The 15,838-nt window shown below is 46.2% G+C and overlaps 1 protein-coding gene across 1 annotated transcript in view; it reads right to left on the reverse strand.

Moving 5' to 3' along the window:
* Positions 1 to 344: 344 nt before the first annotated feature.
* Positions 345 to 15,838, reverse strand: part of plekhg2 (pleckstrin homology domain containing, family G (with RhoGef domain) member 2) — a 128,999-nt gene continuing 113,505 nt past the window's right edge. The window contains exons 16-19 of the mRNA XM_067974799.1: positions 13,830 to 13,894; positions 12,785 to 13,066; positions 10,412 to 12,005; positions 345 to 6,031 (exon numbers count right to left, since the gene is read on the reverse strand). Coding sequence (XP_067830900.1) covers positions 2,541 to 6,031; positions 10,412 to 12,005; positions 12,785 to 13,066; positions 13,830 to 13,894 — 5,432 coding nt within the window. The 3' untranslated portion in view covers positions 345 to 2,540. The remainder of the gene's footprint in view (positions 6,032 to 10,411; positions 12,006 to 12,784; positions 13,067 to 13,829; positions 13,895 to 15,838) is intronic.

Genomic DNA, 15,838 nt, shown 5'->3' on the forward strand with positions numbered 1-15,838 from the left:
TAAACACCTTGTGTATTCAACACAGACAGACCATGTGTTGTTCATAAGATGTGGACAGTTAGAATAGGGGAGTTCTCCCGGGTATCCTGGCCAACATTTAGCCCTCAACCAACATCACTTAAAAACAGATTATCTGGCCATTATCACATTGTTGTTTGTGGGATCTTGCTGTGCGCAAATTGGCTGCCGCGTTTCCTACATTACAACAGTGACTACATTTTAAAATAATTAATTGTCTGTAAAGCACATTGGGACATCCTGAGGTCGTGAAAGGTGCTATGTCAATGCAGTCGTTCTTTCTTTGTTAAAATGGAATGATAAACTGTTACCTTAACCTTGAGATGTGTGATCTTAACAGACTTTTCTTTATTTCATCAAATTTCATATAAATTGAAAAGATGGAAGCAATCTCAGACATAGTCATGGGCAGTATTGTAATTACACATTATTTAGCTGTGATATTTACAGAACTGTGCCTTGTCTTTTTCTGAAAGAGTTCAAGACAAATAATAAGATATTGGCACGTTGCATTTAACAAAAATAAAAACAAGGACTCTTGTAGGTATTAATAAAAATGAAAGAACTCCCCAACGCAACATGAAGCCTTGATTTGGCCTTTGGGCGAACAGTGCAAGTCAAAAAGTTAAGTGCCTTGTCTCTGATATGAAGAGGTACCATGGACAGTTCTCCTCCCAGAGAATCTTCTCGGCTCTTGCTCACGTTAGGGTGCTGATTCTAGCCATGCTCACGGTTAAAGCTTAACATTCCGATCTCATCCCTTAACATGTTCAGCTGCGGAAGCGAGCAGCTTTTTACAGGTAGTGGTTCCAGCCACCTGTCCGTCGGGCATTCCATTCGCTATGCAGTCTTGCTAATGCATTCTTTTCCCACACATCTGGCAATTCCCCCTCCCCCTGGAGCCTCTTAACCACCAACGTTTCAATTTTCCCTGCTCCGATTTTCTCTCCTCTACTCCTCCCAATAAGGTGTTGGCATCTGCTGGAGTCCAACTGCCTCTTCTGGTATCTCACCCATGCAGCCATTCTTCATGGGGTGGGGGGAGGTGGGGGGTGATTTCCCGAGTCCGAACTACCAATGGGGAGCCCCGTCCATCGCCAATGCGCATCGGAAATCTGGTCTCACGCAGCTCACCATTTCCCGCCCGTTATAATCGTGGCAGCAGGCACCTGAGTTTCTGATGCGCCCACCACTTGGGTGAAGGGGTGGGTGGAACTCTCCAGCACAACTGCAAATTATCTCCCTCGTATGAGCCTAGACAGTCAGTGCTAGCAGGCTTGGGGGAGCGAGAAGGTGGAATCACAGCTGATCCCCATCTTGTCCTCAATCCAATGTTCCAATAGGAGTGGGAACCTTGGCTGTTCCCCTCATCACCCTCCAATAGCACTGAAGCCAATTGTTGCCCTGGTTGGCATCAGGCAACTCTCTCCAGACCAGGGAACAACCCTGGCACCCTGCTTTTCTCTCTATGACTCAATTCAACACTGAGTAGAGCCTTTAGCACCTGAGTCATTGGAGGCAAGATACGATTCTCCCGTAGTGACTGAGCAGCTGTACATCTTACTCCTTACAATCTTGAATTCTCAAATACGCCAATACGAACAATCGCGGACATTCTCAAACATGCATTCTGTATTTGTGAAGTTATTTTAAACATGAAACTGTCTTTAAACAGTCCTGTGTTCACTCCAGTCAATGGACTATCTGATCCAGGTGACCGAACATGGTGTTTAAGCCATCCGTCATAGAAACATTAGGAACAGGAGTTGGCCATTCAGCCCCTCCAGCCTGTTCCGCCATTTAATTTGATCTGAACATCACCTCTATTTTCCTGCCTTTGCTCCATATCCCTTGATACCCAACAAAAATCTATCGTTCTCAGTCTTGAAAGCTCCAATTGTCCCCCAACATCCACGGCCTTTCGGGGGAGAGTTCCAAATGTCGACCGCCCTTTACGTGAAAAAGTGCCTCCTGATTTTGCTCCTGAACGGCCTAGCTGTAACTTAAAGATTGTGCCCCCTTGTTCTTGATTCCCCCACCAGAGGAAATAACTTTCTCTGTATCTACCCTATTAAATCCTTTTATCATTTTAAACACCTTGATTAGATCACCCCTCAATCTCCTAAACTCAAGGGAATACAAGCCAGGTTTATGAAACCTGGCCTCATAAATTAACCCTCTCAGTCCCGAACTCGTTGCTTACTTTAGTGCCTCTATGCAATCCTGCGATTCATTGAAAAGCCCCCGACAGGTACGAGATATCACGTGGACCTTGCCTCCTCTCCCCTTTTGGCAATTTTCACTTTCTACTTCTCAAAGTCGACACTTTCCATTATCAGTCGTCGCAAGCGTTTCCTGAATGCTGCAGTCACAAGAGGTTTTTTTTTTAATTGGTCATGGTCTGTGCTGGTGAGTTTAAACATTTCTGTGTTTGCCGTATTATTATTTGAAGTAAAAAAAAACCCCAGGGTTCTCTGGCAGTTTGAAGCGTTGTCTTTGGCTCCGAGGGATCCTGCTCCCCGTCACGTTGTCTGTGAAGCTCCACTGCCTCCAGTGATTTTCCTCAAAGTCTGTCCTGTCACTGGGAGGAATGTCTGTGTCAAACTAACCTGGGCCTTGCTGAAAGTGGCTGTCCTCCCACTGCCTCCTATCTGAAGATTCACTGTGGTAGAGTAGCTGGCTTTCACAATCCCTTTCTCTCTGCTCAGGCTGGCTTCAGTCACGCCTTTAGGAGACACCGAGCTGCCGAACTTCTCGGCTTGACCATCATCGGATTCAATGGCTGAAAGATGACCAGTCCCACCATCGTCACCGTCAAGAAATTTCTCCGTGTTTTCTTCCCTGCTTTTGGCTGAATCGGAAGAACCCATAACCATCGGGGACTCCGCTTGCTCTGTTTTCAGGTAATTCTGAGAACCATTATCTTCGTCATCAACCGTGGCATACCTTGACCGAAGCTCGTGGACATCAGGCCATGTGACAGTCTCTAGTTCCTCAGAGGTGAGACTAGATTTGCGCCCAGCAGAATATGGGACTTCTGGTTCTGGACTAGTGCAAGATGGAGTACTGAACTGTTCCTTGTAGTGCAATGACCCATTGACCAGCTCTCTTACACATCCTTTACTGGTGCCCCTGGAACCACCATACGATGGACTGCAGGACCTTTCCCTGAGGCGAACACAAGACTTATTACTTCCCCCTGCTTGCTGGTTGGTCTGCGGTGAACCATTAAACCATTGACTGGGACTGCAGTCAGGAGGTGACATTACTCTGGGGCTCTGACAAGATGGTGATGGGCATGTAGAAGATGAAGGTGATTGGGTCCGAATACTGATGTATAATGAAACAGGTGATCCTACTCTTGAATCTGTGCGTGAGAATGATGGTGATAGTCCCGTTGAGAGGGACCTGTCTGGAGAAGGGGATCTCATCGTTCTGACAGCGCATGTTGGCACTGGAGACTGAATCCAGGGACTGGAGCATGACACCGGAGAGAAGGCCTCCATAGATCTACTATGCATTAGGGAATATATCCCAGAAGACGGTGCTGTTGGTAAAGGCGACATTATTGATGGAGTAACACTGGTGGTGGCTGAAGATCGAACCTCTGAGCTTCTGTCCAAGTTAACAGAGGAGCTCATCTTTTCCTGGAACTGTGTTACAGCTGGCGGCTGGTGCATTGGACTGGTGCAGGACCGAGAGGAAAGAGAAAGTTCTGGATCCACAGAAGATGAGCAGGCCTTTGTGCTGGTCTGTAGAGAAGTTAGTGTGTCCACCATCTCTGTGTTTTGTGATGGACACTGATCCCTTAGGTTTTTGACAGATGAGGTTTGTGTCAGAGGCGCTGAATTACTTAAAATGGCGGACTCGGGCCATAGGTTTCTAGACACTGGTGAAGGAGGCCGCAACCTCAAACTTGTTTCACACTGAGGTGGCGCCTGAAAGCCAGTGGTGGCTTGAACTGGAGAACGTGGCCCGGAGTTACTGCAGTTTGAGAGTGAAGCTTGACCCTGTGAATCTCTTTGGAATACAACTAGGCTAGTGTAAGAGTCCTCCATTGGGTGTAACACTGCAGCAGGTGGTGCCCATGAAGTTATTGGTGGTGGCAAGAGTGAGCGTGTTCCTAGACCAGTGTCTGATGAAGATGCCTGTGCTGCTTTGTTGCTGCTGAAGGTTTCCGGTACATTTAATGAAGAAAAAGAATTTACTCTTCCTCTTTGGTATTGCAATTGAGCTCTTGAACCAGGGAGAGCTGGAGAAGGTGCACGTTCCTTAGTGCACAGTGGGGATGGAGGCTGTACCGTTAGAGCGGTAGCAGATGACGAAGGTGATTGAACTGTTGAACTGGGGTACGAAGAGGTTGCTGTGCACAATTGAAGAGAGTGAGGCCTTTCATTGGTGAAGGTTGGGAGCTCGTCATATGGCTTGGAGCTTGCTGACTCTGGTGTCTGAATCCATTGCTGTCGTCGAAATGGAGAGGGCGATCGCAACCTCAGACTTGTGCTTAGTGAGTGAGGCTGTGCCTCCGGGTTGCTCCCTGGAAGGAATCGAGAGCATTCTCTTGTGCTTTTTGATGGACAACTAGAATCCAACATTGAACTTGTGCACTTTGGAGGCAGCGCGTCTGTCCTAAGGTTGGGCTTCGATGACGGCAGTTCTTGTTCCTTTGAGGATGTGGCACATAATATTGGGCCATTCTGTGCTTGAAGTGGCAAAGACATCTTTGCATCTGAAGCTACGGACGGAGATGGCTGGGCAGTGTGGGTAGCACGCGCCAAACCTTTTGGAGGTTTCATTGACTGTTCTAGTTGTTTTATGGCGGATGGCGAAGGGGACCTTCCTCGGAGACTGACCCACGTTGGCAGCGAACAGCAAAGGTCTGAGCTAGTGCACATCAGCGAGCTGCCATACTTGGGTGGAGGTGTCTCTAATACTGCACTGGTTACAGCTGCAGGCAGCGGCTGATCCACTGACGTTCTGTCCGATGGGCTCGCCAATCTATCTGCAACCTGAGCCTTTGAGGCAAGACACAGTTCAAGTACTTTGTCAGCGGTGGGGGCAAGTGGATACTTGGCGCGTGGACCAGTACGCCGGTGGTCAGAGATTGGCTCTGTGGAGTTACTGTGCAACGGAGGAGGTGATTGAGTGTTGGTAGCAGTCTGGGATACAGGACTTAGATGGGTCATTGACTTGCTGCTTGATGTAGCTGTTCCCTCTAATGCTGCACTCGAGCACTCTGAAGTTGGCGACTGATCCTTGAAGCTTGACTGTGAGGGAGATGGAATGTGTTTCTTTGAACTTATGTTCAGGTTTGGTGACAGTGAACTGGAACATTCTGAAGTAGGTGAGTTCGCTCTGGAACTTCTCTGGGATGAAGGAGGAACCTGTCTTCTAGCACTGGATGGAAGCCAGTTGTGCAGGGCTGGGCCAGGACATTCTGAGGTAGGTGACTGCGCTCTGGAGCTTGTCTTTGATGATGAAGGAGTCCGTTTCTTAGCGCTGGAACTAGGCAGAAGCAACGAAGTAGGCGACTGTGACCTGGAGCTCGTCTTCGATGAAGAAAGAGGAGTTTGTTTCCCCGAAGTGACATCAACCAAAGTTGGAATCTGCACAATTGAATCAGAACACAGTGAAGTAGGTGATTGTGGTCTGGAGCTATTCCGAATGAACAAAGGACACTCTGCACTTAAACTGGAAATCAACGAAGTTACAGTCTGGAGCATTGAGTCGGAGGAGATTAAAGGAGGTGATTGAGGGCTTGATGCAATTGGTAATGAAGAAGAGAGAACCATTTTACTGGCATTCAATGAGGCACCAGACTGCAACATTGGGTCAGCTCGCTGCTGTGGTGGAGAGCCTGGTCTGGTATTGTGGAGCTGCAGGCCTGAGGTGTCAGACTTGGCTTTGGACGCAGAGACCTGTATGGTGTTCTCCTGAGCATAAAGGACAGGAACCGGCTCTTGAATGATCAGATGCCCATATGGAGCTGGTTGCTCGAGGACCTTAACTTCATCTGTAAGAGGAAATCGGAAAAGAGTGGGAAACAAGCAGAGAGTTAGTGTTCTGATTTCTCACTAACGTCGGAAGCATAAGCTGGTCAATAAATCACAATCAAGGATTTAACTTGAACATGAGCCATATCCATTAATCTACATTCCTTCCCACACAACTTTCAGTCAACTCCCCCAATGACTGAACAAAGCTATCCAGTGGGTTGCTGAGCATTATATACAAGGAAGGGCCTAGGTTTCGATTCAATCCCTGGCTTTACTTTGTTTCCTAACAAATTCCTGTGGCATTGCCCACGTTCAATTGATGAACGTTTAAAATGTTGATGAAGTTGGGGGGAGAGATTTCAGAAACTCACTCCACAGAGCCACCTACTTGCAGAATTTGTAACTACATCGTGACTGTTGACATAGAAAAACTCAATGGGAACTGTTAACATAGTAATTTACAATGGTAAAGATTGACAGAAAAGTGTGACCAAAAAACGTGACAACAGGAAGTAGGGTTTGTGGACAGGAAGCGCACAAGATTGTTAATAATATATAGATAGCTCCTGAACATTTACCTGATGAAGGAGGAAGCCTCCGAAAGCTTGTAGATTTCAAATAAAAATTGTTGGACTATAACTTGGTGTTGTAAAATTGTTTACAATTGTCAACCCCAGTCCATCACCGGCATCTCCACATCAATAATATATAGATAGTTGTTCAGTTATTTCTTTTTGGTCGCCATTATAGGATTCTTCTGTCATAAACTGCAGTGCCTAGAGGAAAAGGGTAGGCATAACCTGGTCCCAGGACTCTTGTCGATGTTGTCACTGGTCACCGGGAGCAGTCCTGGGATAGTCACCATCAATCGTTTCCTCCTCTCTCCCTATGGGGAAACTACCTGATGTGGGAGTGACTCACACTGGAAGACAGTTCCATGGGTTCTAATGGCCCTCCAGTACCTTTCCAAAGTGGCCACACTTCATGTGTGAGCTCAGACTGTGAGGCCAAGAAGAACTTAACTCGAGGGGGTATTACAGCCAAGTCTGATCCCAGACTTCACTTGATGTCCGCACCATCTTGCTTCCAAGCAGGAGTTATTGGATTAACAATTGGGGCTAGGAACTGTGGCTTGTTTTAGCTTCCCCAGGGGTCCTGAGGCCAATTGTATTGCACCTGTGTCACCCTCCCACCTCATCCTACCACTGATTAGACATGGGACATTTCTGGTCAGTACTAGATTTTCTGCCCATTCATAGTCAGAGTACTAATATGTTAGTTACACACTGAGGACTTACCAACTTTTTTTTTAATGTATATTTGTTCTCAGAATGTGGGCAAGGCTGGCAAGGGCCCATTTATTGCCCATCCACAGATGCCCTCAGAAGGTGCTGATGGCTCTTATTCTTCAGCAGCAACATTGAGTGACACGGAACCACTCAATGTGGACTGGAGTCACGTGTCGGCCAGACCAGACAGGAACAGCAGGCTCCCTTTCCCTGAAGGACATTAGTGAACCGATTGGGTTTCCTAATGACAATCCAGGAGTTTTCATGCTCAGTGGGCAGCACTCTCATCCTGAGTCAGAAGGTCGTGGGTTCGAGTCCCACTCGAGAGACACGTCAAAAGTATTTAATTGGCTGTGAAGTGCTTGGGGATGTCCGGAGGTCATGAAAGGCACGATATAAATGCAAGTCTTTCTTTCTTTCTTACTGGCACCAGGAACGAGGGTTGAGAACTGGCGAAGGAGCCTCTTATACCTTGGTGCACGGGCTTATAGAAAAGCTGTGGCCTGGAGGACCTACACTCGGAGACAGCTGCTGCAAGGGAGTGACAAGTAACTAACTAATTAACTTAATTACGAATTGAACTGGAAAGAATTAGTTTTCCTTTCTGCCTAAAAGAAAACAACACAGATTCGAACAGCCTGCAGCAGATTCACCTCGGCATTTATATCAACCCATCATTCCATTCATGATGCACATAGAAATACTTCACTATTAATGAGACAGAGAATGACTTACAGCATCAGACTGGCATTGAAGAGCAATGAGAAACACAACTCCCATTGGTTCAAATGCAAACAAATCTTTGAGGGGGGGGTTTTAATGGTCTCTCCTCCTCTCCTGAAAGCATCAAGTCTTTCAGCTATGTTGGAAAATGGCCGTCAAGACAGGAGTATATGAATGACTTTGATATAATTACTGTAAGGTTTGCGTCAATATCACTTCTCTGAAACATTTCAAAGCTCTTCACAAAGAAGGGGTGATTCCCCATTGGAGTGCTGAGACTGGAAGGTGTTTCACATCAGACGACTGGCGTACACTGGTGTAACTCTATCTCTGACCCATGCTCCCCGTGAGGTTGGTGTCCCCGCTGGGAATGCAGGAGCACAGAATCACCAAAATCCAGGCTGACGCTCCCAGTGCAGGACTGAGGGAGTGCTGTCTTTCGGATGAGACGTTAAACCGAGGCCCCGTCTGCCCTCTCAGGTGGATGCAAAAGACAGATTGATAGATTTTTATTAGGTAACGGTATTAAGGGTTTAAGAAATGGCAGGAAAATGGAGGTAAGATCAGCCATGATCTAAGTGGATGTTGGAACAGGCTCGAGGGGCTGAATGGCCTACTGCTGTTCCTATGTTCCCAGTTCAGATTCTGTAAAGCTTAAAGTGACATCGGCCTGTGTGCCAGCTTAAAAGGATGAGAATCAAAACTGCTCCTCCCCTTAATTATCCAAAATTCATCTGAACCCCCACCCCCGTCACTCCGTGAGATGGCGGAGTCTGTCAGCAGTCTGGGCGCGATAACCAGGTGACTTGTTAGCCTGAGGGGCTCTGTTTAATTTCCAAATGACCAAAAGGTGCACTGGGTGAAAATTCCCAAAGCCCAACTTAATCCTGACCCATTCCAAATGTCTGCATATCAGCGCAGTGCAATGATCCCAGAGTGAGGAACAGGGACAATCATATCTTCCAATTTTCATAATCAGTTACAAAGCAATTTCAACCCAGCGTCAAAGGAAAATAGTTTTGTTACTAATTATTATATTTTAAACAGTTCATTTTTAATGTTATTTTACACTGACATTAGAAGTGACAAACTTCGGCTCTCAGCTCACTGATTGGAGGAGAGCCGATCGAATTAGTGCATTGCTTGTGTCCTTAGTCTGGCCTATATGTGACTCCAGTCCCACGCCAACGTGGTTGACTTTTAACTGCCCTCTGAAGTGGCCTAGCAAGTCTTGTAGTTGTATCAAGACTGCTATAATCACGTGGACTGCAGCGTTTCAAGAAGAAGGCCCATCACCACCTTCTCAGGGGAATTAGGGATGAGCAATCGAGAATCTACAATTAGAGGGCATAGTCTCAAGATAAAGGGTCGACCATTTAGGACTGAGGTGAGGAGGAATTTCTTCACTCAAGGGGGCTGTGAATCTTTGGAATTCTCTACCCCAGAGGGCTGTGGATGCTCAGTTGTTGAGTATGTTCAACACTGAGATTGATAGATTTTTACACTAAGGGAATCAAGGGATATGGGGATAGGGCGGGAAAGTGGAGTTGAGGTAGAAGATCAGCCATGATCTTATTGAATGGCGGAGCAGGCTCGAGGGGCCAGATGGCCTACTCCTGCTCCTATTTCTTATGTTCTTATGTAACGAATGCTGGCCTTGTCAGTGATGCTTACATCCCAAGAATGGATACATTTTTTTTACAACTGAGTGGCTTGCTAGGTCACTTCTAATTGTAGGATTTGAGTCATGTGTAGGACCAGATTGGCTGGAGGAGGCAGATTCCCTTCATTGAAGAGCATTAGTGAACCAGTTGGGAATGCCTTAGTGTTGCAATGCCTTTATCCAGTCGGCCATCGGGGGAGATTGCGATTCCTCCTCAACCCTAAAGTCAATCAAGAGGAAAGCTCCAGGATTACAAAGTCCCCACTAATCCCATTCTACATCCAAGCACTAAGAAGAATGCCCCCAAGTGCCCCACAGTTACTGCCCATATGCCTTTCTTGCCCTACCTGTGGAGGCAGTGCCATGTTTACGATTAGTAACGTCCTACATTATTCCACTGTACGGCCGGAGCAAGTCGCTGAGCGTAGGCGCAGCTACAATTCCATCCTTATTAGAAGGCCCCGTGCCTTTTATTTGACAAAGCAGCGTCAGACAGGTCAAGGGTCAAAATGTACAGAGAAGAGAAAAAAAAATCAGGCCAATGGAAAGCTCTCCTGGTGGAGAAAGGTCTGATAGCCCTTGAAAGAGAAGATGAGGTCTGAGGTAATTGAGTGAAAATTTGTCAAGAGTAAAGAGGCCAAAGGGTGGACTTAGGTGTAGACCAGTGAGGAAATGGATACAATTGCTTTAAGTGGACAAAGAGTGTGTTTTATTTTACCCACCATAACCGTTGATATCCTGATACTCCTCCTGTGCTCTGGACAATTTAATTGCTGGTCTTCTCTTCCGCTGCTTGGGCTCTGCTCTTGTCTCAGGTCCAAGCTCCCAGATCCTCCTCTGCATTGGTGTTTTCTTTCTGTTTATTCGCTGGCTATACATTTTTGCCAACACTTGAACTTTATTCATGATCTTCTCGGAGTTCTGAAATAGACAGCTATCAACATCCTCACAGAGAGGTATCCCAGGTATCTCCCGACTGACACAACAAGGCGCGTGCCTGCAGGACGCATCCTCGCTGGGACAGCACTCATCTCCTCGACGGGCTTTTTCACCAGCCCTTGGGCCGTGGTCTTTCTCCGACCGGCTCTGCTCACGATTTGGTGACTCTTTGGGAAAATCGGTCGACGCGCTGAGATCGGAATCTTCCAGAATCAACAGAGGTTCACTAAAGCTCGTCTCCTGAAGGTCATGTGAAGCGATGTCCTTTCTTGCAGCTTTGGCGTGGGCATTCAATGACTCGTGCTCGTGGCAGAAATGGGCGGCTTTTTCCATTTCTCTCCAGGCCTTGATAATTTCCGTGCAGGACTTGAATTGAGTTTCTGATTCGCTTTCAGCAGAGTTGCTATAGCCATTGCACATCGGTAAGCTGCTGCCTTGACTGGATGACATATGTTCCTCCTGATCTCCAACTGAAGCGAAGCGTGCCTCGGGATTCCCCAACTGAGAGTCAGAACTTGAGGAGGAGCCTGTAGCACTGGTTGTTGATGTGCAAGGTCGAGGGCTGTTGCCGCTGATAACCTTGTCATTATGGACCTCTTGTATGCTCTCGTGGGTCATCTTATAATTAAACCGTAAAATTGAATCCTTCACTACTCCTGTTGGAATAAATGAGATGCTCTCTCTTCTTTGGAGGTAGAACGGGTCATTGCTCATCTCTGCTGTCTCATAGTAGTTCTTGATCTTCTCAATCAGCAGCCGATCATTTTCCATTCGCAAGGAGTCCTTTTTGCCCACGTTGGTCTTTTCCGATCTATCAGTGGGGCTAGTACTTAGCACCTTCTCTGTGGCTGAAAGCTCCTCCTTAACTAGATTTTCGGATTCTGTTGCTACCTGATGGCCATTAACTTTAGAATCATCCTCCCTACTGACTGGGTACAATTCACTATCATTACTGTGGCTGTGATTGTCATCGTTCCTGGATAATGGCCTCTGGGTACTACAAGCAATGTCTCTACTTACAGATCTTACGTTAGCACATGAAACAATGTCTTCTGATACCTGGTCACTTTGGTATGTCTGACCTGTCAGATCTAACTCTTCTAAATCCTCCAAATTCTGTGGAGAGCGAGGTCTAGTTTCTTTCCGGAGATCATCATCTTCAGAAGATTCACTGTTGCAAGGCCTACTTTCCTCGGTTTCGTTAACAGATGAAGTATCTACCAGTGAAAGGCCAGAAGCTTCAAGATCTGAATCTTCAAAAACATCCAGCAGGGTATCGTCTCCATCTGTCGTTCTGCTTTGGAGTGAACTCTCCTCTACGATGGCATCCAGATCTTCAGAGGCCTTCTTCTGCAAACGCTCCATGTCAGCAAATATCTATTTTTTGAAAAGAGAAAGAAAATGTAGACTTATTCAGAAATCTTCAACAGACAATCCTACAGAATTTCCAATTTTTGCATCAGGATACTTCCAGGTCGTACGTCTATTTATATTAAAATTTTGAGAGGATCTGTCACACCCCAGATGTCACACCTCAATATAAAACACCACCAAATCAAAACTAAACAATCTTTAAAAAAGGATCTATACAATAAGAGAAGGAAACCCAATTATTTCCTGCTGGTTATTCTGACTGCGCTAATGTTTATGAGATGGAAAAAGAGGAGTCAAGCAACTGCCAATCTGGAGCAATTTCCAACAACAATTAGCATCTAATTAACCTCAGGACCTGTTACGTCCCTTCCCCTCAATGAGGACGTAAGCAGCAGCTTTAAAGAAACAGGCCAGGTGAGCAGCTGGAGTGGGTCCTGAAATCAGAGGTAAGGACGCTCCTTTGTGACAGCTATTGCAGAACTTGTGCGAAGCAAGTTTGGTCAGTGTCAGTCTACATTCGAGTAGGTACTGAGCTATACCTAATATTTGTTCTCAAAGCCAACTCCAATTGACATAACTCAGCCATCACAGAGTGATGCCACACATTGAGGAATGTCGTAGAGTACAAAGGTTCCTCAGAGATTGGAGTTGAGAAACACTTGTAAAGGTAATGGGAAAAAGCTTTGTCCTGTGCCTAGCACGTGTTAAATCTGGCCTAATAGAGCTCAATTTTGGATTAAAAAAATAGAAGAAAAATAAAGCAAACTTCAACACGGAATTACCTGCTCCATCTCTAGATCAATGTTTCCGATGCCACTAAATTCTGCTTCTTCATACTGGTCGATGTTTTGCTGCTTCTCCTCTTTGCTCTGGGCTACACATTCCACGCAGTCCTCGTTTCTGGATGGAGCAGAAGGCCCGGGCTCCTCTGGTGAACCCAGATCTGCAGCTTCAGCTTCCGTGGTCATCTCCAGCTCTATGACGCTGGATGCCAGTGTGCTGGCACTGCCCAGTAAACTCAATGTCTCCATGTTTGACAGAAGATCATCCTCACTGCCTGTATACTAGAATCAAGAATAAACAGAGCAGACTGTTGATTGCATTTGGTATAGCATTGAGAATTAGTCAAATGCAAAGATCCAAATGACGATAGCAGTGTTCCCACTGTAATTATATAGAATTACATAACATTTACAGCACAGAAACAGGCCATTCGGCCCAACAGGTTTATGTCGGTGTTTATGCTCCACAAGAGCCTCCTCCCTCCCTACTTCATCTAACCCCATCTGCATATCCTTCTATTCCTTTCTCCCTCATGTACTTATCCAGCTTTCCCTTAAAAACATCTGTGCTATTCGCCTCAACTACTCCGTGTGGGAGCGACTTCCACATTCTCACCACTCTCTGGGTAAAGAAGTTTCTCCTGAATTCTTTATTGGATTTTTTTAGTGACTCTGGTATATTTATGGCCCCTAGTTTTCGACTCGCCCACAAGTGGAAACATCTTCTCTACGTCTACCCTATCGAACCCCTTCATAATTTTAAAGACCTCCATCAGGTCACCCCTCAGCCTTCTCTTTTCTAGAGAAAAGAGCCCCAGCCTGTTCAATCTTTCCTGATAGCTCTGGTGTCATCCTTGTAAATCTTTTTTTGCACCTTCTCCGGTGCCTCTGTATACTTTTTGTAATATGGAGACCAGAACTGTGGTCTAACCATGGTTTTAGACAGTATTTCTAAAACTTTGCCTTTTTGGTGAAGCTGGTATTGGATTTCAGGGTTATCAGGGGAATTGACAAAATGGGTCAAAGCAATTTACTACGAGCTCACCGCACAATTAGCTGGAAAGTTCTGGGTGAACTCTTGCACTCTTTCAAATACTTGGCCAATATCAGCTGAGGACACAAGAGGGTAAATTACAGCCTGCGATGTCAGAGGATAGCTAGTAAGTTGCCAGTTGGATTGCCGATAGTCAGTTGATGAACACAAGTTGTAACCATAGTTTTGAAATATTATGTGAAGTGCTGTTTTAATATATAACACTTGCAATCTCCCATTTGAAATGCTAATGTTTGCATTTGGTGAGACCAGTTTTCCTTTTAAGGGGATCCCGATGGTAAAATTAGAAAATGCCAAGTAGAAAGTTATTTCTGGACAAAAGACTCTTTCTTACCTTCAGCTGTGCACCTAAACGAGTTGGAGAGAGGCAATGAGAGAGGAAACAAAAAGGGAAAAGTGTCGTTAGCATCTATTTTTTTTCCCCGCTTGCTGAATTGTTTCTACGTTTGCGTTAATTCCTCCTACATTCCTGCCCAAGTCACTGCTGCCAACCTCCAGAAGCCTTCAGTCGCCAGACATGCCATTGGCAGAGTCCTTGGTGGTGCCATTCTGCAAAAGGAATCCCAGCAGCTTGGGTGGCAGAACTTTGACCCCACTCCACCCTCTCTCCCCCCATGAGTAGAGGCTGGCATTCTACGTGAAGCTGGCATGAATCATGATACCTTCCGGGCCAGGTTTGGGCAAAACCAGGTATCTGGCCCGAGGAGATAACAACAAGTTGCATTTGTCTAGTGCCTTTAAACACAGAAAAAAAACATCCCAAGGCGTTTCACGGAGGCATGATGAGAAAACTGGAACCCCAAGCCAAAGAAAGAGATGTTAGGAAGGGTGACCAAAAGCTCGGCCAAAGAGGTGAGTCTTAAGGAGAGTCTTAGAGGAGAAGAGGGAGGTGGAAAGGTGGAGAGGTTCAGGGAGATAATTCCAGAGCGTGGGACCTTAATGGCTAAAGCATGGGTGGGCAAAGAGAGAGCAATGCACAAGGGGCCAGAGTCAGAGGAATGGAGAGTTTGGCTGGAGGGGTAGGGAGCTGTCGAGGGTATCATACAACTCAAAGGACTTAAGTTCCTCTCAATGGGTTAACGACTACATTAAAATATCACGGACGGGATCGTCACTCCACCAAAAGAGGAAACTGAACCCTCAAAAATTGGCTAAGCCGGGTACCAGAAGCTCACTCCCCTTGAATTAGGGACGGGACATCCAACGCTGTAAGACCCAAACTGCTGGGATCCCTCCAGATGCTCTTACTTCACAAGAGGGCTAAAACTGTGACTGGTAGCCCACGGAATATTACCAATAGTCAGATCAATCGCAGCGTGAAAGCAAAGCTGGTGACTGAATTCAGCGCTGCAGCTCATTTGCAAGTTAACATCAAAAGAACCATCTGTTTGATGGGGAAAACCATCAGCATTTTAAAGTGGTGACTGTGCAATCAAACAGATGCATGAAACCGGACAGTGGACCTCCCTCGTAATTAGGACCACATCAATAAGAAAAATCTATCGGGTAAAGATCTGAAAGTATCTGTGATCAAAGCTGTTTTTTTTTCCAGGGGCTTTTTGCTCCGAGTGAAACTCTTGCAGAATTCCCATTTCCTTAATTCTGCGAATTACAATAATCTTTTATATTCCTCTTTTGAGAGTCGTACAAGAACTGAATGATGAACGCCATGTGATAATGAGGACGGGCTATCTGTTATATTCCTTCCATATTTCTCTCCCTTCTCCCGTTAAGTCACTGACTCATGTCCGGATATACTTCTGCAAGGCACCTGCCGCACTCTGGGATCTTCAGAGTGAGATGAGGCTCTTCGACCAAGGAATGCCTCACAGCCCAGCCTGATCCTGTCCTTACCCACTGCCCGACACATTTCCCAGGAGCTGCAGACCGTAGCCTCCCGAGCACGGGGGCACTGATAACGCGGAGATCAGCGAATTAGATACAGACCAGGGGTCAGATCTGGAAACCTTTCTGGCGTTATGGCACACTAAAGAGTGCGT

The sequence above is a fragment of the Heptranchias perlo genome, chromosome 41, assembly GCF_035084215.1.
Source record: "Heptranchias perlo isolate sHepPer1 chromosome 41, sHepPer1.hap1, whole genome shotgun sequence".
Classification (NCBI taxonomy): Eukaryota; Metazoa; Chordata; class Chondrichthyes; order Hexanchiformes; family Hexanchidae; genus Heptranchias; species Heptranchias perlo.